General features: G+C 42.6%; 1 protein-coding gene across 1 annotated transcript in view; it reads left to right on the top strand.

Annotated features, from left to right (window-relative positions):
- Nucleotides 1-26,350, top strand: part of SI (sucrase-isomaltase) — a 110,541-nt gene that overhangs the window by 76,674 nt on the left and 7,517 nt on the right. Inside the window, exons 42-64 of the mRNA XM_083739051.1 lie at nt 595-679; nt 1,206-1,262; nt 2,479-2,603; nt 4,629-4,717; nt 5,868-5,917; nt 6,611-6,781; nt 8,166-8,315; nt 8,763-8,969; nt 10,034-10,188; nt 15,781-15,949; nt 16,720-16,816; nt 16,928-17,040; nt 17,266-17,391; nt 18,266-18,394; nt 20,000-20,110; nt 20,304-20,366; nt 20,952-21,068; nt 21,733-21,817; nt 22,567-22,705; nt 23,055-23,188; nt 23,624-23,658; nt 23,756-23,872; nt 25,063-25,211. Coding sequence (XP_083595177.1) covers nt 595-679; nt 1,206-1,262; nt 2,479-2,603; nt 4,629-4,717; nt 5,868-5,917; nt 6,611-6,781; nt 8,166-8,315; nt 8,763-8,969; nt 10,034-10,188; nt 15,781-15,949; nt 16,720-16,816; nt 16,928-17,040; nt 17,266-17,391; nt 18,266-18,394; nt 20,000-20,110; nt 20,304-20,366; nt 20,952-21,068; nt 21,733-21,817; nt 22,567-22,705; nt 23,055-23,188; nt 23,624-23,658; nt 23,756-23,872; nt 25,063-25,211 — 2,673 coding nt within the window. The remainder of the gene's footprint in view (nt 1-594; nt 680-1,205; nt 1,263-2,478; nt 2,604-4,628; nt 4,718-5,867; nt 5,918-6,610; nt 6,782-8,165; nt 8,316-8,762; nt 8,970-10,033; nt 10,189-15,780; nt 15,950-16,719; nt 16,817-16,927; nt 17,041-17,265; nt 17,392-18,265; nt 18,395-19,999; nt 20,111-20,303; nt 20,367-20,951; nt 21,069-21,732; nt 21,818-22,566; nt 22,706-23,054; nt 23,189-23,623; nt 23,659-23,755; nt 23,873-25,062; nt 25,212-26,350) is intronic.

Here is a 26,350-nt window from a genome sequence, read left to right as displayed (position 1 = left end):
TTGGAGAAGGTGCAGAATAAAAATTTAAATATGTAAATGAATTCACTAAGGATAGGATCTCATAACTGCTTTTGAAGACTTCCTCACTCATGTAGATAATTCCTTGATGAGGTGCCTGTAAAGTCAAGAACTGAGCAAGCAGCACAAAAATGTCCAGGGATCTTGGGACCATGACTTATATATGTTTTAAATCTTGTATATTTTGGCAAACACCTGAAAATAGCTTAAGTGTGCTCTGTATTTGTGTGAGTACATCAGTTTAGCAGCATGTTTATGCTAAAAGCAACTGATAAATATAATAAGTAAATACATTATGTGTGCTCTGAGCCCAATTTGTTGCCAGAAAGCACCTATGTCGAGATTTTAGGGACTTTTTACTGGAAAAACTATCTCCTTTTTTTGTCACACCCCCCCCCCCATCTGCACCCATTATTGATTAGACGTATAAATTAAACTGCTACCATATCCTTCAATATTTGGATCACTCTGCTAAGATATTCCAGATCCAAATCTATATCCATTTTTAATATATTGTGAGACTGTTTTTTTTCCAGTAGCATTATCACACTTAATAATTTATTGTGTTGCTTTCAGATTTACAGATGATAGAACAACATGGGACATAGACAGACAGTTTCTCTGGGGACCGGCATTGCTCATCAGCCCTGTGCTGGATGAAGTAAGTAGATATGTGTCAGGGAACTGCCATCAGTGCCAGAGGGAGAGAGCAAAATCCAGAGGGATTCCAGAGAGCATCCTGGGATTGGGAGAGGCAGCCCATCTTCTGGGGAAGAGAATCAGCGTAACACCAGTGGAGAAGGGGGGCAGATGGGGGAAGCGGAGAGGCGGTCCCATGACTCCTTGCCGGGGACCAGCGGGGAGAGTAGAGATCCTCCACTGCCTACACCCTCCTTGCGCAGAAGGCTTTCACACAGAGAGAGTAGGAGGAGACTAGGTGTCAAAGAGCTTCTTTGCTGGAAGAAGTTTAAGAAACGCCCACTGACGGATTCTGCCAGCGATTGAGACAGCCACGGGTGAGTGGCTGTCCGGACAGAAAAGGTTCACTCAGGCAATACACCCAGGTGTTTGCACCGGCTTACGCACAAGCAACCCCTAGAACCATTACAATATGTAAAGGCAAAGTTTAAGAATAAGAATAATAAAGATTTTTTTCTACAACACTAATGTACGTATTTGATTTACAGAATCAAACAACAGTGAATGCTTACTTTCCTGATGCCCGCTGGTATGATTATTACACAGTAAGTGAAATTCCTTTGAACCATCTTCCAAATGTTAAAACAGATTAAATTAAGGGGAAAATGTAATATGTCGTGTTAAGGGCTTTCCAAAATTCCAGGGAATCACAACTGCTGCTGAGGGTCATGCCTTTAATGCACGTGTTAAAAGGTAAAGGTAAAGGTACCCCTGCCCGTTCGGGCCAGTCTTGACAGACTCTAGGGTTGTGCGCTCATCTCACTCTAGAGGCCGGGAGCCAGTGCTGTCCGCAGACACTTCGGGGTCACATGGCCAGCGTGACAAGCTGCATCTGGCGAGCCAGCGCAGTACACGGAATGCCATTTACCTTCCCGCTAGTAAGCGGTCCCTATTTATCTACTTGCACCCGGGGGTGCTTTCGAACTGCTAGGTTGGCAGGCACTGGGACCGAGCGACAGGAGCGCACCCCGCCGCGGGGATTCGAACCGCCAACCTTTCGATCGGCAAGTCCTAGGTGCTGAGGCTTTTACCCACAGCGCCACCTGCGTCCCTAATGCACGTGTTACATAGCCAATATTCATGTTGTATGGTAGCCTATCCTGGGTTTGAAGATGCTCCTTCAGGTATACTGGGCCGAGGCCATTTAGGGCTTTAAAGGTCAGCACCAACACTTTTGAGTTGTGCTTTGAAATGTCCTGGGAGCCAGTGTAGGTCTTTCAGGATCGAGAAGCAAGATCCACTGGTAGCTTTGCCTGGTAAAGCACTTTTGCCTTGTGCAATATCCCCTCCCCACCTGTTCAGCTCTCTGTATCATAGCCCATTCTGTTCCAGTGGGTCCCCCAGCCCTAAGGAACAGGCCTGGCACCAGCAGAGAGATAGGTCATGGGCCAAGGGACCCTCACCAGCCTGCTCAATTGTGCAGCCATTCACCACCCTCCCCACTAGGCTCCCTAAATGTGTCACCACAGCAGCCAACAATGCTGCTACTGAATGGGAGCCAAGCTCCCAAAATGGCTGGCTGCCATTTTAAATTACCCGAAATGTAATGTTGGCCCACAGATTTGTAAAATGTATTGATTTAATAGATTGGGGACATAGTCAAGGACACTGACCTGTGCTGCCACCTCCAAAGAAGTGAGTCTTGGGGAGGAGACATTTTACTTCTTGTACTTGTAATTAACGATTGGCTAGATGTTTGTGTGTGTGCACAGATTTTAGCATTTGAAAACAAGACTGAAAGTTCCTCCTTTTCATGAACAGAGCAAGGACATTAGAGTCCGAGGAAATTATTCTGTCTTACAAGCTGAGCTTGAACACATCAACCTTCATCTCAGAGGTGGCTACATTATCCCATGGCAACTACCTGATCTGAATACCAATGCCAGGTACAGTCAGATATGTGGAATTTTATTTGTTTATTTATTTACAAATTATTTATATAGGTAGATCAAATAAAAAAATACATAGATACTCAATTATCTGAAGTATCAGGAGCTACAACTGATTGCCTGTTTCTGTCCACAGCGCTTATCAAGGCTGTGTTGTGTGGAGGCTAATAACTTGGCAAATGGTCAAGTTGGTGTCAGATAACCACAACTTTTATTGGTTACTGCACACCTTTGGTGTGGCATAGGGTGGGGGCTCCAGTGATCAGCAGCCAGTACTCCATCCCACCCAGATGTTGGGGTAACATTAAAGGGAGAGCCTTGAGTCCCTTCTATAGCCTGAAGTGCTACTGGCAGACCACTCATGCAAGTGTAGTGGCCATGCTGGTCCCCAGAGGTGAGACTAAGGCCTTGAAGTGACAGCCTAAGACCTCTAAGGGGATATCTTAAGAGGGAAGGGAAGGGCTAACCTCCTGGTGTCAGGAACATGCCCCCCCCCTGAATGGAGGGGGAGAGTTAGACTCAAAAATTGAACTCAATGAATGAGGGACCGACTCTGCAGATGAGAGCTGGCTGACAGAGTCGAGAGAGGGCAGTTTGTACCCCCCTCCCAGGGAAGACTCTGTTAGCTCTCTAGAAGAGGGAGAATTGGAAGGCAGTCAGAGCATTGCTAGGCAATCACCAGATAAGCAGAGGTATAAGAATGTGTCAAGTGAAAGTGAGGAGGAGGGAGGCCAGCCTCTCAGTCCCCGCTCTAGGTGCTTGGAAAGATCAGAGGGCAACAGAAGGGCAAGAGGGAAAAGGCAGGAGTTTGGCATCCTTCCTGCCATGGGAGGGGTGAAGTTTCAGACTCACCAACTGTTGTCAATGCGAGCAGGTGAAAAGCCATGCTCTGGATGTGTATGGATTTTTTTTTGTAATAAATGTACATAAAGCTACCGGAGAGTCATTACTTCTTATCAGGGCTTGCTTGCCTGCCAGAGATCATTACACCTGACTATGGATCCCAATGACTCCGACCCCTACTGTGAAAGGTTGCAACAAGTATTAGTGTACTAATACTAATAACCACCCCCAACCCCCAAATGTTGCTATGAGGATGACAAAGACCTCAACAGTGCCAAGTTATCTGTTAGCTAAACTCCATCCATAGCAACCAGCACCCTCACTTACAACAGGGAGTGTGAAGACAGGGATGATGCTTCGAGTGTCATGAGGCCTGATCTCAGTTTAAGTCTCAGGGACATACCACAGGTAGCAAGTTCTCTTTTAGGTCAGCTCTCCAGCCTCAGGCACTGAAGTCCACTGGTGCTGCTGGGTTCCCAAGGGTGGTACTTTCTCTGAGAATGGTCTAGGTGAGCAGCAGAGCACCCACCACTGCTACATGCCCTTTCAAATCAGGCTTCTTCCCTACTCCCTGCGCCCATACAGGGCACAAATTGGGACACAGTATAGGCAGGAATGTAGTGATGTATGGAAGTGAGAGCTGGACCATAAGAAGGCTGATCGCTGAAGAATTGATGCTTTTGAATTATGGTGCTGGAGGAGTCACTTGAGAGTCTCATGGACTGCAAGAAGATCAAACCTATCCATTCTGAAGGGAAACAGCCCTGAGTGCTCACTGGAATGGCAGATCCTGAAGCTGAGGCTCCAATACTTTGGCCACCTCATGAGAAGAGAACACTCCCTGGAAAAGACCCTGATGTTGGGAAAGATGGAGGGCACAAGGAGAAGGGGACGACAGAGGACAAGATGGTTGGACAGTGTTATAGAAGTTACCAACATGAGTTTGACCAAACTGTGGGAGGCAGTGGAAGACAGGAGTGCCTAGTGTGCTCTGGTCCATGGGGTCATGAAGAGTTGGACATGACTAAATGGCTAAACAACAACAAATAGGCAGGAATCCATGGCATATCGTATGTCTCGGTATGAGCGAATGACAGAGGACAATGGTTTCCCAGTTTAATTCATAAGAGTGATGAAAACGAAATTATTTATCATTTAAAAGTTTTCTTTTGTTTTTAGTCGAAAGCAACCAATGGGTCTTACCATTGCTCTGGATGATAATGGTGCTGCTCAAGGGCTTCTTTATTGGGACGATGGAACAACTATTGGTAAGTTTGGAAAGCTGCCATCTACAGAGTCTGACAATTAGAACAGCACCATTGGCAAAGAATGGCAAGGGCTTCCTGGGGTTTCAGGCAGGAGTCCTTCCTAGCCCTACCTGCCAGGGACTGAAACCAAGGCATCTTCACACAGAGCATGTGCTCTGTCACTGAGCTACAGCCTTCCACTTCTTTGCAAGGCTGTTGCACAGTTTATTAAGAATATGTGAAATTCAAATTAGATGCTAAATAAGTTCTGGACCACCTGATAAGAAGGTGCAACATGCCTTCTTCTGTGTCGGCATCGTCCTCTTGAAATAGGAAACGCTGGAATGGGAACAATATTGTTTTAGCAGATTTTGAAGAACACCGCCACATGAACATAGAAAAGTCGCTAATAAGTATTTTAATAGCAGACATACTGAATACAAATAACCATCTTTTTTAAAGATGATTAACAACATAAACCTACGGCCCTTTCTAAAATTACCCAGTACTATGGGTTCAGCTATACTTCAGATCCTCCTTGCATCACTGATGTGTTATCAGTAAGTAGTTGGAGACAATATAAGAGGAGCCCGTATCCTGATCTCACTCCAACAGCTGCATCCTTCCAATACAGGGGTAACACAAACATGGAAAAGAAACTTGTGTTGCACTTCTCCACATGGCCTGGAGTTCTGATGTTGCCCCAGTGGTGTTCATAGGAACTGCACTACAGTGTCTTCCAGCCCCTTGGATAACATCCAAATTAGATTGGTGCATATACCTAAGTATATAATGTAAATATGTCTTCGGTGGTTTTGAACGAAAGTTCACTTCCATTAATTTCATATATTTACCCCACTTAAGATTGCTTATATTTGCCTGGCTCATGCCTGGTACAGGTCTGAAGAAGGAAACCCCCATACTATAATGTCCCTAATCAATGTGCCCATAAAGTAGAACCTGTCTACAGAAATAAAAATCCATGATATTGCTAGGAGAGCTGTAGGATGGGGTACTTATTGTTGCTGTTAAGCTTTTTGTAACGTTAAACTGGTGCTTCTAAAGCTTGCTATAATTGCTTCTTGCATTCCCATGCACCAATGGAAACTGCTTCTTTGTCCTCTTAGCAGTCTTCCCCTTTAATCATTCTGTCGCTGCTTTCTTATTACAGATGCATATGAGAATGGCCTTTACCTCTTACACACATTTAATGTCAGTCAGGTATGTATAATCTCTAATCTTATATCCTTGCTCCTAGATGATGCCGAGTTTTGGTGTAGAATTAAGTCTTTCTGAGACTAGTGATCTCTGCACCTATTTAGAAATTGATTGACTGACAGGCACCTGCCCTTAGATGTGCCTTCTATTTAATTAAAATAGCAAACCCTTGATGTGATAAATCGGTACATTTGCACCTGCATATAATTATCCTGCACGTAGCAACAGGTTTCAGAACATTTGCAGTAGATGTACAAAAACAAACAATATAAAAGAAATAAACACACACACACACACTTGGTCAAGAAACCTTAGTGTGCAATTAGTTTCTATTTTAGTTGGGTTGTCCCACAGTAATTAGTGGAGTCAATGGAACCCTTTCCATTAAGTGATGTTCTAATTAAATTGTTCAAAATAGATGTTAAATAGCCGTATCTGGCAGTTTTAGAAGTCAAAATCTGGCTAACAATCCAAGTGCTTTGAGCATTTATACATGCAAATAGATTTGTAGAATTTGGTATCATAAATGCTTTGCTAATACATTTGTGCAATTTCCTCCATCTTGATGCTATTTCTCAAGCAAAAGTTTATATGATGAAATCAGACTGGAGCAAGAGAGAGGCTGTGACAAGCAATTGTGAAATCATAAATAACAGCATGAAATGAAAAAAAACAAACCCATACCCTTTCTTTCAGAATGCTTTGGACATCAGCCTCGCCCACGAGGGATATTTTGACCCAAACAACTTAAAATTCAGCGAAATTAAAATTTTAGGAGTGTCAAGCAAACCTGTTAATGTTATGGTGTTTCAAAATGGTGTGCCAATCTCATCCAGTCATAATGAGACCTATGATTCTTCAACTCAGGTAAGGAAAAAATGTTGACACTATGAACCACTTTCATTACTTAAAAGAATTTCTCCAAATCTTTACATTAGGTGTGCTTTCATTTTGGTACTATCCTCATGCTTACATAGACACCAGAATACTTACTTTAGTAAAAAGTTCTTCCCGTGCACCATTAAATCCCACACACACACACACACACACACACACACACATATATATATATATATTATAAGATATTTATTCAAAATTTTCTTAATACAATGTAAAAAACAAACAAAACGACATATAACTTTACAATAATCATACTTTCTTCACTTCATTGGACTTCCTCACGTCTCTCGTTCCTGCGTTCCAAGTTTATCAAACTTTGTCCAGCAATTTATTACCTTGCTTCAATTCTTATTTTATAACTTTCAGATATTATGTCCCAAATGTTAAATAATTTTACCCCAATCTTAAAAACTTAATTTTACCATATTATTTAACCAAAGATTAGCTTTTCATATGTTTTCACTTATCTTCATATTCCTTTCAACTAATTTAATGGTGCCATATTATTTATAATCTTGCATCTTTCTCAACACTCATACAGTTTACAATATTTTTGTAAATAGTCCTTGCATATATATTTTTTCTTATTGAAAGGGAAGGGGGAATAAAAATGGTGGTTGTATTCAGTTCCACATTGCTTGGGTCTTGGAGGCAGGTAACAGGGTGCAGGGTGCGCAAAGCATTCTTTGCTTTGTGATTACTTGCTGGGAAAATAAGGTGTCCAGTCAGGTATGAGCCCTTGTGAAGCTGCAAATCAAACCATTCAAGCTCTGTGCCCTGCAGTAAGCTTCATTTAGTGGTTACAGTATGTCTCGGGTCCCAATTAGCTCTCAAGAGTGGCATCTCTTTCAAACTGCATCATCCAGCATCCTCAATATTCTGCCTCTGTCAGTAGCTAAGAATTCAGGTCTTTGCTACCACATTTAATCTAACACACCTGTCTTCCACATCCTAGACAGTTTTCTCCTTTGCCTGTTGATGATCTCCATTCCTAGACTTCTAACCCAGTTCCCACTATTTGACCTATTGAAATTGCCTAAGCTTGTCTTGACATGGAACCTCCGAGTACCACTTGGCTGTTGTCCCTGGAGAAATTTCTCCATGCTATCTTGACTTATTATAGATGAACTGAGACAGTGGCTTCTTCCCAATGTTCCATTTCCTTTTGCTACCGCCTGCTGTCATATACATTTATAGCTATGTTTGTATGCTGCAAAGAGCCAGCTCTACTTCATATAAACTAATTAAATAAAACTACATTTCATTTTTTTAAAATGAGGCTACTGTACACAGAACTGTGAAATGATTTTTGTCATTTGTTGCTGTTTTTTTATTATTATTATTTCCAAAGCTCTTGCACATTCAAGGTCTTCAGCTTGCACTGGGGCAAAAGTATACCTTGAAATGGGGGCAGCCTACTGAAGATACAGAAAAATTCAATTGTTATCCATATCCAGAACCAACACAAAGCACTTGTGAAGAACGTGGCTGTTTCTGGCAGGTAAGCATCTGAGAATTGGTGAAACAGGTGAAATGGAACCATTTGATGTGCCAAAAAAATTACCCATTTTCTGAATCTCATCTGATACCATTTCATTTTGTGATGATGAATTTTAATTTTGATCTGAAACTATGGGAATGTAAGACTTTCTTTCTTTCTTTCTTTCTTTCTTTCTTTCTTTCTTTCTTTCTTTCTTTCTTTCTGATTTGCAGTTCTACACCAATATTGGCTTTTTATGGGCAGGTTTAGCTGAGTTTTTTTGTTTTGTTTTAAAAGTTGCTTTGACCATATTTTACTTGTGACAGATACCCTTAAATTGTTCTTTAAGCTCTTTGTATGCCTTAGCCCTCATTAGTCCTCCCATTGCCCATTGTCAGTCCTATTTACTGTTTATTGCTGAAGCCTCTCTCATAGTGTTGACTTACTTAATATGGTCTTTTATTTCAGGTTGTCTCTACTCCTGGTGTGCCTCACTGCTTTTATCCCAAGAATTATGGCTACACCGCCAGTAACATTCAACACAGTGCTGAGGGCGTGACAGCTGACCTGCAGAGGAACACAATCTATCCTAATCCTTATGGGTCTCAATCACCAGCTGTGGACCAGCTTCGCTTGGTAGTGACCTACCATTACAACAACATGCTGCAGTTTAAGGTAAACTGTAATCTCATGGAGTTCATCCCCCTTAAGATGCTGCAGCTAACAAAGCTTACCCAAGGATGGCACTCTTAATAAACCCTTTTGGTGCATCCTTTCAGTTCCATGACATGATAATCCCATCATTGCAGCTGTTGCTGGAGAAAAGTATGTTCAATATGCAGACATCAAAGGCTTATCAACACTTACGTTTTGCTCTGTTTTTCCCCAGGCATAGGTTCATGTTTAAGAGCTCTATGTCTGAGTGTTGTTGTTGGGTTTAGGTTTGTTTGTTTTTTGCCCCAGAGCTTTCACCACAAAAACCCGTTCTTTAGTGCTTAATCGGAGCAAACAGCAATTCAGGTTTTCTGCAGATTGCCATTTGCTCCAATTGAGCTTTAATGAGCATGTTTTTTTGTGGAAAAGTTCCAGAGCAAAAATTAAAATTAAAATGGGCCCTCGGATATGGAGCATTTAAGAGCAGACTATACCTGGAAAAAGCAGAGGAAAAGTAAGTGTGGATAAGCCCTGGGATATATCTCAAGTGCATTCTACCAGAGTAGATCCACTGAAATTAATAGATGATTTAGTCATGCTCATTACTTTCAGTGGGTCTCCTTGGAGTGGAACTAACATTGCAGACAGCCCATTAGAATGTGCATGATAAGAAGCTTTGAAAAGTCAGTGCCAACAAGCAGAGCACTTCTACAATGGGGCAATAATAGGGCCCCTTTTCTCTCTGGCTGTCCTTTGCCAGATTGGTCAATACCATTTTTATAATTCCATGAAGCTTTTGCCTGCTGAAGTCATTTTTTACTGTGATTTCTACCATGGATGTTCTTGAATATATTTTCAAAAGTACCTTTTACTAGTGTGCAATGTATTAAACTGTGATTTCAATTTGGAGTGAACTGTGCATGGGCATTGGAAAAGCGGGATAGAGATTCTCATGTAAATAAAATGGGTAATAAACAGTAGTTGAACTGTCCTTTTGCATTGATTCTTATAGACAAGCAGGTCCTTGTGATGTTTGGTTTTGTTACATATCTTATGCACGCTGAAGAATGCTCCCTTCTCCATAGATCTATGATCCCAACCACAAAAGATACGAAGTTCCAGTCCCGCTCTTCACACCAAGCAGCTCTCAAAGTACAGAAGCTAGCCGGTTGTATCAAGTGGACATTGTGAACAATCCATTTGGCCTTCAGATCCGACGCAAAAGCACAGGAACGATTATGTAAGTGGAATCTTTGATTTTATTGATAGATTCATTTCAGCAAGGATCAGCAGGAAAACACCCTGAACCAAGGTCTTAATTTGCTTATGATGCTATGGTATCATTCACACAAATTCACACAAGGAAGGGGTGTGTGTGTGTGTGTGTGTGTGTGTCTGTGTGTGTGTGTGTTGTTATTTCCACTAAACATTTATCAAGCATCCTGGAGTCTGCCTGGCCAACCACAATCACAAAAATGAAAAGCCACACAAACAAAAACACAAAAATAGCAAAAACCAGAGCACCAAATATCACCTCAGAACACTGCAATCAGAAACGGAAGGCTTTAATTATGACGGCAGGGAAGACTCAAATGAGCAGGGCAAGGGCAGAAGCGAGAGGGGAAAAGGCTTAATTACTATGCAGGGGACTCAAATTTGCTGTGCCACACTAAAAACAGAAGCTCAGGAGTGCAGTGTTCGGGTTCCGAGTTGTTCAGCAACTAAGCTGTTCGAAAACCGAGGTACCACTGTAATTGCCTGACCAGTGGTCTGCAAGCAGCAAACAAACTAAACACCCCTTTTGTTAATGTGTGTGTGTGTGTATATATGTGTGTGTGTGTATATATATATATATATATATTTGCTTTCGTAGATTTTCACGGGTACAGGAATGCAGGTTTTGGTGTCCTCGGGTGTCTTCCCGTGTAAAAGTTGGGGTGTCTAGGCGACGTTTATATATATGGGTTTCTAAGGGGTTGCTTGTGCGTAAGCAGGTACCTATCTCCCTGGCTGGCTGCAAACACCTAGCTGGGCTGCCAAAGTGAACCTCATCCGTCCGGACCGCCACTCACCTGTGGCTGACTCAGTCGCTGGCAGAATCTGTGAGTGGGCGTTTCTTAAACTTCTTCCAGCAAAGAAGCTCTTTGACGCCTAGTCTCTGCCTACCCTCTCTGCGCGAAAGCCTTCGGCGCAGGGAGGGCGTGGGCAATGGAGGACCCCTACTCTCCCCGCTGGTCCCAGGCAAGGAGTCATGGGACCGGCTCGCCACTTCCCCCACCTGCCTCCCTTCTCCACTGGTGCTACGCTGATTCTCTTCCCCAGAAGATGGGCTGCTTCTCTCGATCCCTGGACACTCTCTGGAATCTCTCTGGCTTTTGCGCTCTCCCTCCAGTACTGATGGCAGTTCCCTGACAATATATATATATATATATATATATGCTTTCGTAGATTTTCACGGGTACAGGAATGCAGGTTTTGGTGTCCTCGGGTGTCTTCCCGTGTAAAAGTTGGGGTGTCTAGGCGACGTTTCGACGAGGTCTCACTCGTCATCTTCAGGCTGGTGCTTTCGGCTTCTTGTTACTGGAACAGAGCGGGATCTCAATGTTTGAGTTCCTATAAATACTGTAGAGGGGGTGTGGTGTCTAGCCTCCAATGTTCTGGGCAGAGAGGAAGTTCCCAGGCTAGTGTGCCTTTTCTTCTTTTGTTCATTAATTACTTGAGAGATACCTTGAGTGATTTCTTGAGTGATATCCTGAGTACCACTTAGGTGGGTCATTAGGTGTGGATTAGTTGCTAAAGTCTTTGTGTCTTGACCTCTTGAACTTTGTGAAGAGTTTTCCTGAGAAGATGGCTGTATTGCACTTAGTTGTGCTTTGGCTTGGCTTCGTGTATAGGGGCGAGCTGTGGTTTTGTGGCTTGTGTCAGCCAGATCTGTGTAGGGATTGCAGGGGGGTGCAGCATCCGGAGGTGCCACCATGGATTGGCTACTGGATGGTGTCAGTAATTCATCTGTGGAGAGGGTCTGGGTTTGGGTCTGGTGTGGTTGATTGGTGTTGGCGTTCTGTGTGCCTCTGGATCTGGTGTCAGTTTTTGTGGGGAGGGCTAATTTCCAGATGTCTGGCACATCCCGCTTGCCAGACATCTGGAAATTAGCCCTCCCCACAAAAACTGACACCAGATCCAGAGGCACACAGAACGCCAACACCAATCAACCACACCAGACCCAAACCCAGACCCTCTCCACAGATGAATTACTGACACCATCCAGTAGCCAATCCATGGTGGCACCTCCGGATGCTGCACCCCCCTGCAATCCCTACACAGATCTGGCTGACACAAGCCACAAAACCACAGCTCGCCCCTATACACGAAGCCAAGCCAAAGCACAACTAAGTGCAATACAGCCATCTTCTCAGGAAAACTCTTCACAAAGTTCAAGAGGTCAAGACACAAAGACTTTAGCAACTAATCCACACCTAATGACCCACCTAAGTGGTACTCAGGATATCACTCAAGAAACCACTCAAGGTATCTCTCAAGTAATTAAGGAACAAAAGAAGAAAAGGCACACTAGCCTGGGAACTTCCTCTCTGCCCAGAACATTGGAGGCTAGACACCACACCCCCTCTACAGTATTTATAGGAACTCAAACATTGAGATCCCGCTCTGTTCCAGTAACAAGAAGCCGAAAGCACCAGCCTGAAGATGACGAGTGAGACCTCGTCGAAACGTCGCCTAGACACCCCAACTTTTACACGGGAAGACACCCGAGGACACCAAAACCTGCATATATATATATATATATATATATATATATATATATGGGACGCAGGTGGCGCTGTGGGTTAAAGCCTCAGCGCCTAGGACTTGCCGATCGAAAGGTCGGCGGTTCGAATCCCTGCAGCGGGGTGTGCTCCTGCTGCTCGGTCCCAGCGCCTGCCAACCTAGCAGTTCGAAAGCACCTCCGGGTGCAAGTAGATAAATAGGGACCGCTTACCAGCGGGAAGGTAAACGGCGTTTCCGTGTGCGGCTCTGGCTCGCCAGAGCAGCGATGTCACGCTGGCCACGTGACCCGGAAGTGTCTCCGGACAGCGCTGGCCCCTGGCCTCTTGAGTGAGATGGGCGCACAACCCCAGAGTCTGTCAAGACTGGCCCGTACGGGCAGGGGTACCTTTATATATATATATATATATATATATATATATATATATATATGCAGGTTTTGGTGTCCTCGGGTGTCTTCCCGTGTAAAAGTTGGGGTGTCTAGGCGACGTTTCGACGAGGTCTCACTCGTCATCTTCAGGCTGGTGCTTTCGGCTTCTTGTTACTGGAACAGAGCGGGATCTCAATGTTTGAGTTCCTATAAATACTGTAGAGGGGGTGTGGTGTCTAGCCTCCAATGTTCTGGGCAGAGAGGAAGTTCCCAGGCTAGTGTGCCTTTTCTTCTTTTGTTCCTTAATTACAAAAGAAACAAAAGAAGAAAAGGCACACTAGCCTGGGAACTTCCTCTCTGCCCAGAACATTGGAGGCTAGACACCACACCCCCTCTACAGTATTTATAGGAACTCAAACATTGAGATCCCGCTCTGTTCCAGTAACAAGAAGCCGAAAGCACCAGCCTGAAGATGACGAGTGAGACCTCGTCGAAACGTCGCCTAGACACCCCAACTTTTACACGGGAAGACACCCGAGGACACCAAAACCTGCATTCCTGTACCCGTGAAAATCTACGAAAGCATATATATATATATATATATATATATATATATACACACTCACACACTCACACACACACACACAACACCCTGCACCATACCCATGAGAATTTTCTTGAACTTTTCTCTCCCGGTTGATAATTTTTAATGTGTGTGATTTTTCCTCATTAATTGAAGGAGAATGCTTATTCATTTGTTTTTAAAAGGATAAATGCTTAACCTAGCACTAGAGAGCTGCCAGTTCTAAATATGTCTCTCATGGATGGCATTCCATCATGACATCTATAATAACTGAGATCATTGTGAGGATTTGATGTGAGGTTGCTAAAGAGGGTTTGTTCTGTCTGCCTCCAAATATATTCTGCTTGTACTTTTTAGAAATTAATAAAAAAAACTACAAAAATGCAGTGAGTATTTTTTCCCCCAAATGAAGGCAAATCTTGGTAAGCATTGCCCCCGGAATGTCTCACCCACTCACTGAAGTGTGGAACATGTAAAGTATGTTCAAATATTTGCTGAGTTTTTTTTTAAAAAAAATCACTGCAGGCAAGTGCACATTTACTTTGCTAAATCAAATAGAGCATTGATTTAATCTAACATGTATGTTCACATCAAGAGGGCATTGTATTATCAATGTAGTGACGCAGAGAGAGATGTAGCGGGGAAAATTAAAGTTCTGAACAAAATTTGTAAATATCAAATAGAAACATGGTGAAACCCTTTCCACTTTGGAAGCAAGGACAAGTGTGTCATAACTCCAAAAATCTGGGGTGTGGAGATTTTTGGAATAACCTGTAGGTTTAGCACAAACATTTTTGTTCTGGTGACAACTGGCCATTCAATTACTACATATTCCTTTCCAGAAGAAAAATGTTCTCAGTTTGAATCTCACTGATTCTATAATAAAATTAGCAATGACTCAGATCATTTATTTGCACTTAAACACCAAGATGTGCCTATACCATACTAAGAGAAAGGTTGAGAATTACAGAGCAATAACCGGTAATATGTGGTACCCACATCCCAGAAACTGAGACCTCTGGGTATAGGGTGGTATATAACTTCAATAAATAAAATAAACTATATTCTTTCATTTTTCACCACCACCCCTGATTGTGGAAGGAGATGAGTGGGGATGAGCTCAGTGACCCCTCACCTTACTCATTCACATGTTAATCCACCACTATTCTTGCATTTCCCCTCTGTGTTTTGAGGGCTAGCTATCTAGAGCATGAAACCCACTCTACTTTAGTAGGCTTCCTGCATAATTAAGCACCTTTAAAGAGAAGGTGTCTATGATCTGTGTGAGAGCCTATTGGAACAGAGCAGATACCCCACTGCAGGCATTCTGCCTCCAACGTGTGGGGGGCTGCAGGAATGAGGACATGTGGGTTGGCAAACAGTCAACAATTATGTTCCTACTCTCCTTTGGGGGTGGGAGAAAATATAAGGTTAGAGTAAGTTGGGTTTCTGTGTCGTCCGACCAAAAGGTACACACAAACATGTGTGTGTGTGTGTGTGTGTGTGTGTGTGTGTGTGTGAGAGAGAGAGAGAGAGAGAGAGAGAGAGAGAGAGAGAGAATGTATGTAGATAGGACTACCTCAGAAATGCACATTTGGAAAATTGTTGTTGTTTAGTTGTTTAGTCATTTAGTCGTGTCCGACTCTTCGTGACCCCATGGACCAGAGCACACCAGGCACTCCTGTCTTCATTTGGAAAATAACAATGTAAAGTTGCCACCTAACTATAGCTGAAGCCAATACCCTGGCTCTTATCTTGAATATGTGGCCACACGTGTTTTTCAGAAGCATTGGTTATTTCTTGGCTATCTCCCATGAGAAATGACCACTTTTCTGCTTTGCATGAGTTGTACCATATGATATAGACCAGGCACGATCAATTCCCAAGAGACTGCAATCTACTCACAGTATAAAAGAACCAGCAGTGATCTACCCATTGTCACTGGAGGATTAACCAGAGTTGTTGAGCTTTTTTTATTTTTTAGAAAATTTCTCATGGGGTCGAAAGATCAACCAAGGACAGCCCTTGATCGACCAATAGATCACGATCAACCTGTTGGGCATGCCTGATATAGACTAACCATCCTTCTTTTGCAGCTGGAATTCTCAGGTGCCAGGCTTCACCTTTAGTGACATGTTCATTCAGATTGCGACTCGCCTACCATCACAATATGTGTACGGATTTGGAGAAACTGAACACACTCAATTTCGGAGGGATATGAACTGGCAGACCTGGGGAATGTTCACAAAAGATCAACCACCCGGTGTAAGCAGAGTTCTTGTCCACTCTTCTGCTTCTTTCTCAGTTTGTGTCACTGTCTCAGTTTTCCTACTTTGGACTTGCTTCCTTTCCTAAACAGCAAAAATAACTGAATTTTTTAGAGAGCGATGAACATCTTTTAAAAGGAAAACAATGAGTGCTGTAAATGTATAATATGGTAATTTGGTCTATAAAAATGGTTGGGGGAAGGGGTAATGTTAGGAGTTTCCTATCAGAATTCTGTTATTAGTCAATATGGGTTTCTTTGGGCCAGAGTCTTGGACTTGAGATAGACCTGTTGACAGCCTTTAATGCTCTGTTCATATATTTCCATGGAAGTTGGGGTGGCCTAAGACTAGGAGGTAGTCAGAAAAAAGTACAATGGGATGTGTGTATTAAGGTTGTTATGAATGGAGAACAGCACAGTGCCACTAAAGAGTGACAGAACTGAGTTAGCAGTGTTTTTGAAAAACAGGCTTCCTCTCCTTCAAGACCTGATGTGGTAGCAATGAACTTTTTTTTTAAGTTCCAACAAAAACATCACAAGCCTCTAGCGACTTCCTCCTACAAAGGGAAATCAAACCTGGCTAAGTACTGATATATCAAATATACCTCTGCTCAAAGAACTGGGGTGGTGGAGCAGTAAGAATTGTTCAGGACTGAGTTTGAGATGGCACACACCTCGGGCTTCATCCAGATATGTGTATATCTGCAGAAGAGATATGTGGACTTAGATGCAGAAGAAATGAAATCCTTCTGCCTTTATTTTTTTACAGTACAAGCTGAACTCCTATGGCTTTCACCCCTTCTACATGGGACTTGAAAATGATGGAAGTGCTCATGGCGTTCTTTTGCTGAACAGCAATGCTATGGGTAAAAGAACAACATTTTTTAAAATAAAAAAAATCTGTACAGAATTTCATTTTTTGTTCATACATTTATGGCAATTGATTATTAATTTCCTATTCCTTCTGGATTTTTCAGATGTCACCTTCCAACCAACACCTGCCCTGACATATCGCACAATTGGAGGAATATTGGACTTTTACATGGTTTTAGGGCCGAAGCCAGAAGAAGTAGTTCAGGAGTACACTGCAGTAAGACATCTACGGCTATAACATCACAGTGTATCAATGGAGATTAATTCCTTTTTTACCAGTTTCTCTATATGTCCATCCAATATGGATGGATATTTGCATCATGAAGGCCACCTGTACAGACCAGATGCATCAGTTCTTATTTGTTTTGGGGGACTGCTTGTGTGCTACCACATTTCAATGTTTCATTTTGTATTAAATCTATTATTTGCTCTTCAATTGTAGCTAATTGGACGGCCTGTCATGCCACCCTATTGGGCCTTGGGATTCCAGCTTTGCCGCTATGGGTACAAAAACACGTCTGAGGTTGCCGAAGTGTATGATGCTATGAGGGCAGCTAGAATACCCTACGTAAGTGTCTTGCAGCTGTGATCCGGTGCGCTTCAGATTCCAATTGATAATTATTTTGTTGGAAGAAGATTTCAAAATGATTCAGAAAATCAGGACTATATAAATCCCAACTGAGTTCTGTATAAAGCATTATATGCAGACAAAACCAAGGAAAGAAGAAAGATGGAGGAAAGAGGCACAGACCTAATTTGTATGGTTAAGGTCAGCAAAGAAACAGCTTTGCCCTTCTCTATCCCAGTGATATCTCAAAGTGAAAACTGTTTTAAAAATATTTTAAAAAGCGATAAAACATTCCCAGAAAATTTAAGAAGGTTTACATTTTTAGGTGTATGTGTCTTAGCCATGGCTCAGTTTGCAAAGTGGCCCTTCAACTTTCCTAAAGTCATTAAGACATGCTTGAAATTGAACCTGATGGCTTTGCTTTTGCATTATAGTTTTGAATTTTAATAGTTAATAAAACAACAACCAAAAGTGGGGGCTAAATTGTTTGGTCCAATCCCTAGAATATATGATAATCTTATCAAAAATATGATCTATGATACTGATGTATCTATGACACATCTGTTTGCCCCTTTCACCCTATGCGTGCTGTAGATGCACGCTGAAGAATCTTGGGTATTTATTTAATTAAATTAATTTATATACTGCCCTATACCTAAAGGTCTCAGAGCGGTTCACAGAATCAAGTATGCTTCTGGATATATGGATCTGAACTTGGACATTCTTAACTGTATTGAGGCATATTTGATATTGAAAGTCCATGCTTTCTGTGTTTTGCATCTTGAACATGTTGAGATTATTTTAAATTAGGTAATCATCTCCAGGTTTTCAGTTTATTTTTCACACATGTCTTTGCTGTTTTATTTTAACACAGGATGTCCAATATACAGACATTGATTACATGGAACGGAAGCTAGACTTCACACTTGGCAAAAACTTCTCTGACCTTCCGGCTTTTGTTGATCGAATAAAATCGGAGGGTTCAAGGTACATCATCATCCTGGTGAGTAATTGTAAATCATTCTTGAGATACCATTGTGGAATGCTGGTAGCATGCATTATTGGTCCAGTACCTCAATGTACACCCAAGCTATGTACCTGTTCCTTTAGGGGAAGTGCAACCCCACTAGAACAGGCAGTCTGCTCAATTACTCAACCCTGGGAACTGTCTCTTCACAGCACTTCTGTCTCAACATGATTCAGTTTCAGTTTATTGGTTCTCGTGAAGCCCATCATTGCCTCAAAGACACCAATCCAACTTCTGCACAATTTCTCCTGATCAGTAGCAGCCCATGGGGTTTGGTAGAGTTGAATGCCCCCCATTTGTGGTTGTGGGGGGCTGTGGGGCCAGGAGGATTGAGCCTACATGGTACACAGCTGCAGCCAATCCAGTGCTCTGCCAGTGTGTCTATCTAGTCCTAACCAGCTTTTGTTTGCTTTATCTAATAAAATCAGAATGTTCAAGGCTCGTTGCCATCCTGCCTAGTTCTTCAAGCTTTCTTGAGCTATCATTATGCACTTTGGATAATATGCAGTTTTCATTGTGCTCTGTTGGATAGTTTGCGTTACCAGTCCTGGCAATATAATAACCATGGTTCTGGGTCAGACCAAGGGTCCATTTGCACCAGTATCTCATTTCCAACCATGGACGGCCAGATAGCTTCAGGAGTCATCAAGGCAACAGCTTTCACCTACTCATTGTTCCCCAGGATCTGATAAACAGAGAGGCGATGCCCCTCAAAACTTATCAGAGTGAAATATTTGTTGTTGTTGTTGTTGTTTAGTCGTTTAGTCGTGTCCGACTCTTCGTGACCCCATGGACCAGAGAACGCCAGGCACCTCTGTCCTCCACTGCCTCCCGCAGTTTGGTCAAACTCATGCTGGTAACCTCGAAAAAACTATCCAACCATCTCGTCCTCTGCCGTCCCCTTCTCCTTTTGCCCTCCATCTTTCCCAACATCAGGGTCTTCTCCAGGGAGTCTTCTCTTCTCATGAGGTGGCCAAAGTACTGGAACCTGAGCTTCACAATCTGTCCTTCCAGTGAGCACTCAGGGTTGATTTCCTTCAGTATGGAGAGGTTTGATCTTCTTGCAGTCCATGGGACTCTCAAGAGTCTCCTCCAGCACAATAATTCAAAAGCATCAATTCTTCGGCGATCAGCCTTCTTTATGGTCCAGCTCTCACTTCCATACATCACTACTGGGAAAACCATAGCTTTAACTATACAAACCTTTGTTGGCAAGGTGATGTCTCTACTTCTCAAGATGCTGGTGAAATATATAAGCTATGCAAAAGCTGAATAAGGAACTCCTTCTATATAATCCCTTGAAATAACTGGATGAGGACTTGCTCTGGGTTTCCCTTCCATCAGAGGTCATGCTGCTATCCACAGATAATTTTGTTTTTGTGATTCTCTACCACAAAGAGTTCCATTAGCATCACTCACTGCATTCTTTCAGAAACTCAGACTGAAAACCTGCATCCTCCAAGAAGGTTGGGAGGTGTGGAAGAAGTCATGTCATGTACAGACCAGAATGAATGAATGAGTGGAAAGCATTAGCACTGCTCATTTATTGTAACAGTAAAAGTATTTTCGATTTTCCTTTAGGATCCAGCCATATCAGGCAATGAAACTGAACCATATAACACCTTCACAAGTGGTGTTCAGGAGGATGTTTTTATCAAATGGATCAACAGTTCAGACATTGCATGGGCGAAGGTATTGTTGCAAAATGTCATTGTCTTACTTGCCACAACTCAAATTCAATTTGATGAAAAGCATAGTTTGCCTCTATGTACCCTCCTACCCAGCCTAAATGGAGTCACTTTTCATTAAATAAAAGCCTAGATTGTTTCCAAATGCATACAAGAATTCACTGCATCTAACTGTACATTTCTTCCTTTCCCACAAGGTGTGGCCAGATTATCCCAATGTAACAGTCGATGAGAATGCAAGTTTGGAAGTTCAACTGGAGGTACTTTTAAAAAACAACAACCTAAAACCCCAAACCCAGTTTCCTCAATTATCTCTCAGTGGTTACGGAAAGCTCAGTCCCGATCATTTCTTTTTCAAAACCTCCTGTGGCCCATAACAATAATGGCATATGCCCACAACAGTGTTCTTTGATTGAATTTATTCTTTAGAGTTTAACATATATAGTTTGTCAAAGCAGAGAAGTGCAATGCACTAACTGGAGTTGCTTAATTTGCCAGGCTTCCTCCCAGTCATCTTAGGTGAGGTGTTTGTTGTGGTGTGTGTGTGTGTGTGTGTGTGTGTGTGTGTGTGTGTGAGAGAGAGAGAGAGAGAGAGAGAGAGAGAGAGAGGTGGGTGGGTGGGGGGTGGGGGTCCAATGTGAATTTCACTGCCTAGAGTTGCCTGTTTGGCACCAGTTTTCAAAGCAGTTTTCTCCCAGCTTTCTAATGTAATATTTAAACACGCTGTCAATTGCTTTATTTATATATTTGTATTCTACTTTGTTTTGCAAAGCCCCTTGGAATCTTTGTGAAAGGGGTGGTATGGAAATATTTTAATTTTCTTCCTTGCTCTGTGTTTTTGTCAGCTGTACCGGGCTTATGTCGCTTTCCCAGATTTCTTCCGCAGTTCCACATCGCAGTGGTGGCAAAGAGAGCTAGTGGACTATCATGCCAATGTACTCAAATACGATGGGCTATGGACTGTAAGTATCGCATACTGGGAGTTTTCCCTGCTGCCTCTCAGTCCAAGGTCTCGATATCCCCATTCAGAAATGGTTGAGTCTGTTGCTCCATTCAGTCCTGCTACTCCCAGATGGGGTTAGCATTGCTCCTAAGTAGCACAGCCTCCCCATAAATTGAAAGCATTCTTATAAGCCTTTAACACTTGTGGAGAACCCTGGGATCTGTAGTTTGTTAAGGGTGCCAGAAGATGTAGGACTTTTCCCCTAGCATGCATAAAGCTTGGAAAGTGATTGCCACATCCATCAGAAATATACCCTCCTTCCAACCCAGGAGGGTGTAGCTCTTCCCCTCTCCTTTTCAATTGACCTGGCACATCCCCAGAGTAGTATGAGTAGCCATTGGGAAGGGGAAAAAATCACAAGGTTTCTCAGCACACTACTACACAGCAAGGGAGAAGGAAAGAGTCAGGCTTGTTTCTTAATGTCCACCAACGTGCAACTAATATTCTTCCCACTGGATGGAAAAGTGAACCTAACTGGGGGCGTATGGTTTAGAGAATGCAAACTGGGAGGGAGCTGTTTGAGGTGAGTGTTTGTGAATTTCTGAGCTGAAGGTTGGAGATACTCACCAGCATTTACAAAATGTGCTGTTTTTTATATTTTGAAATTTCAAACTATATTTTAGGACATGAATGAACCATCCAACTTCATTGATGGAGCTGTTGGTGGCTGCAGGGATCAAGACTTAAACAAACCTCCCTATATGCCAGGTAAGAGTAGTTCCTAAAACACACAGGTTCCCTTGGATCAGTGAGACTTAAATTAGGAATAATAACATTGTCCCATGGTTTTCCATTCATTCATTTAATACTCACTTTAGAGGATTTGAGATTGCATCTCGCTAACTTAGACTTGTGTTATTCAAGCACCAAAAAATGCTCAGCTGCTTCACACCTAGTTTCACTTACCGTATTTGTTGATTTGTCCCCTCTGTGTACTTCCCTTCTAACAACACCAGAAACTTTACATTTGTTCTAATATTTCATTTCAAAAATAAATTCCTCCTTGTAAGGTTATCTATTCTGAACCTTTATAATAAGTCCCATTAAACATCTAAATAAATTTTATATAATAATTCTTCCACACAACTGCAGACTCCCTTACTGATTGCCTTAACGTACAGATAAGATCCTCTAGGTTCTCATAGTTTGTGGAGTCTACATGTCTCTCGTCTGCCAATAGAAGAGAGCCTCTCTCTTATATAAGAGTCCATTTAAACCGGAAAACCAATATGGATGCAAGAGTCAAGCTGAATTAATGGTCCTGTCTGTTGCAAATGACTATCCAGCCCTGGACATAAGAGGGAAGGGGATAATATATGCGGAAATGCTGCCCTAGACATTTTTGCTGCTGCAGCCTGAACTATATATATCCTTCGTTCTAAGAGAAAATTAACATGTTCCATTCCCTTTGAAAATGGCCCACCTCATTGTGTGGTCTTACCTTGTCTCCTCATTAGCCTTGGTTTTAAGAGAACGAGGACTGGATCTTGTGACGCTGTGCATGGATACTCAACAGCACCTCTCTGACGGAACACCTGTGAGGCACTATGATGTACATAACCTGTACGGATGGTCTCAAGCAGAACCAACTTACTAGTAAGCTGTTTTCCCTTTTTCATATTCTGGAAATCCTGCTTTCTTTACGCAAGATGGTGTTGTGACAGTAAAGGTGTGCCACACCTCACGTTCTGCAATTTTTTGCTAGCATTTTTTCACCGACATTATCCCTTGCACTCTTGCGGTGGCAGAATGGTAGTCCATGTGAAATTGATGTTGTGCATTGATGCCATAACTCACCCTTTAGATTGCTATAGGTTGTTGTGGGGTGGAGCAGGAGAAGTTGCAGCAGCCGCTTTGAAATCCAAACCGAGTGGAATCTTTAAGTGGCATATTAATTCAGCATGCAACGCTATATTCACATGTGCTTTTTTTATCTCCCTATTAGTGGTATGCGCAATGCCACAAAGGAACGTGGGATCATTATTACCCGTTCAACTTATCCCTCCAGTGGACGATGGGTAGGACATTGGCTTGGCGATAACTATGCCAGATGGGATCAGCTTACAAAATCTGTGATTGGTAAGGGGAATCTTCAACGTTATCCAATGTTTGCCACAAAAGTGTCTGCTCTGCTTTTTTTTTTTTTTTTTTAGTAAGGGGATGGAATCTTAATTGAAGTGGTGGCTCCCAGCATTTGCCACCTGTATCATGTTACCGGCAATGTCCTCACCTGTGTCTGGACTCAACCATAATGGGGTGTGTTTTGGTGTCCCACCAGTGTGTCCAGTGCAAGCTGTCTACACTGCCACCCCTTTCCTCCAAGTTCCTGAGCCAATGGGGATGATTTAAACTATTCACTATTTCCATGATTCCATCTGGCCCCACAAACAGTTGTACTTGCAGCAGAAACCAGAGACATTATATTAGCATTCAAAAAGGATCCTGAGAGCATTGGTCACTTCTTTTAAAGTGACAGATTGCTCAAGAAAATCCTATTGTGCTTCCTTTTGACAGGTATCATGGAGTTCAGCCTCTTTGGAATCTCTTATGTAAGTTCTGCTCCTGGATCAAAATCTTTGAAACACTTTTGAATAATCTAGTGTGGCAGAGATCATTCTAACCTCATTCCCCTTTCCATGCTTGCAGACTGGTGCTGACATCTGTGGCTTTTTCAATGACACAACCTATGAAATGTGTGCCCGATGGATGGAACTTGGAGCCTTCTACACCTTCTCAAGAAATCATAATGTGATGGGAACTAGGGTGCGTCTACCTGTTTTGGCAGTGTGTTGCATGCAGTAGTAAAGCAACTGTAATACTGTTGGTAATCTAAAAATGTATGGTTAGTTGCTGGTTTAGACACTCACTCCTCTTCCGATTTCCTACTCCGATTTTCATTCCTCCCTGATGAAAATAGAGCAGTGAGCTGTTCTGGATGCTGTGTAGCCATGAATTCTCAGTCCTGAATTTTCTCAACCCTGCAATGATGAGTGGACATGTGAAGGGAAGAAAGAGGCTATGTTGCTCAACTTTGCAATAAAAACCAGACTGATTCCCTGCCTCCTTGCTACTCACTCTCTAACATTACATATTGGCTGTGGTTCTGTGTGTATCCCTAACCGATTCAAAAAAAATTGCAGCTATCTGGTGCCACTCCACAAAATGGGGCAGCCACACTAAAAGCTCTGCTCTGAGTTATGCCCAAAGTGGGAGGGTTGTAGGCCATTGCAAAATGTGAAAAGGTTTGGTGTGACGGTGTTGTAGACCTGCATTTCCTTGGCTCTGCCCCTGCTCCCAGCACTGATATAACAAGCATCTGTACATGTCTGATATGCCACAGGTGGCACAACAAACCTGTCCCCACTCATTGCCAGTAGTCAGGGGAGCACACACATGTGTCTAGAAACACAGATTTCCCTAGTGGTTTACACAAACACAACCTATGGGTAGTTTGGAGGGAATAATGACCCTGGGTCAGTGATGGGTGCATCACTTTGAAGGCTTACTCAGAACAGGTTTCAGAAAGTGGAGTTGTTTCAAAGGCTGAAAGATAGAAGTATCATCTAGATTAATTAATTCCCAAAGGATGTTCCATTTAATATTTCATTTACCTTGTATTTTGTTCCAAAGGCAGTTGATAGAAGGATTTCTTTACTAGAGGTTTCACCCAGGTAGAGATTAGCATCCAAAATAGCTTTCAACTTTCCTGCCCCATGCCCAGGCTGCAGCAAGACTCAGACTAAATCTACAAAATGCAGCCAGTTTCTTATGCTATTCTGTTTGACTCAACATATGTTGCCTGCCCTGTATTCTCTTATATGTAATGATGTGAGTTTTCTATGGAAATTTGAAAGCCTTTTGATTGATGCTTACTGGGATTTTCTTCCGGGGGAGGGGGGGAGAACAGGGCATGATATTCTGCAGCCTGAATGAATTTCTTATCTCTTTTACAGAGGCAAGATCCTGTCTCCTTTGATGAAAGATTTGTAAATATATCAAGGGATGTGCTCAGCATACGCTACAGATTGCTACCCTATCTCTACACATTGATGCATAATGCCCATGTCAACGGCGACACTGTTGCCCGTCCTTTGCTGCATGAGTAAGTGTTAAGTAACAACACGCTGTGGGGGATACTGTTGTGAAAATTTGTCATGGGCTCAACAAACCAATACATCTTCCCCACCAAGTCAGAAAATGTCTCAGGTTATGTTTTAGCATAATTATTGCTTTGGACCCATTGCTACAAGCCTTTAAAGTTTAAACCATGGGTAGGCAAACTAAGGCCCAGGGGTCGGATCAAGCCCAATCACTGTCTAAATCCGGCCTGTGGATCAGTGTGTTTTTACATGAGTAGAATGTGTCCTTTTATTTAAAATGCATCTCTGGGTTATTTGTGAGGCATATGAATTTGTTCATTTTTTCTCTCTCTCCAAAATATAGTCTGGCCCCCCACAAAGTCTGAGGGACAGTGAACCAGCTCCCCACTGAAAAAGTTTGCTGACCCCTGCTTTAAACCTACACATTGCCCTCTTCCATATCCCCAAACATCCCCAGAAGCATCAGTTAGGGATGAGGGAGAAATTACGATTCAATTCACATTTAACAGTGATCACACCTAATCTGCACTTTATGAGACTCTTCCAGTATTGGCAGGTTCCTCCAAAATCTGTGGAGGCAAAAGGGATATAAAGCTACTAACTTGCTGCCCCCACCAACCTACGGCCAGCCCAAACTGTTTCAAGATCACCAGCAAATACTCATTCAACCACCAAGAGTTCTCTGTTTTGTTGGCAGAAACAAAAAGAAGTTCATTCAGGTGCTTTAAAAAGTCTTTCAATGCTGGAACTAAACAGCTTGATGATAACATCTGGCAACGCAGCAAGGCTTCTTCCTATCTTTGGGAGAAAAGTGAGCTACGGTTTTTAACATTCACCTAATAGATGAATGCAAATTACTACTTTTTTAAAAAGTGAAATTAAGAAACTCACTTTCTCTCCCACATCCCTGAGCAGACCTCCCCCCCGCCCCGTCCCTAGAATTAGGCTGCTGGAGTTTTTAGAAGTCATGTACAATAACTTGTGTCATCCATCTAGTGAGCTTGCCAAGCTTCAGTGAAATGAATAGGTTTGGGAACTAAACCTGACTGAGGACTGGTACCAAGACTTGATTCTTTATTTTTGAAAATCAGCTGAAATAACTACTCTGCATCCCAGTTGGATGTCTCGTTACAGCGAGACG

Source organism: Podarcis gaigeae (genome assembly GCF_964106915.1).
Source record: "Podarcis gaigeae genome assembly, chromosome: 5".
NCBI lineage: Eukaryota > Metazoa > Chordata > Lepidosauria > Squamata > Lacertidae > Podarcis > Podarcis gaigeae.
This window is presented reverse-complemented; position numbering and strand designations above follow the sequence as displayed.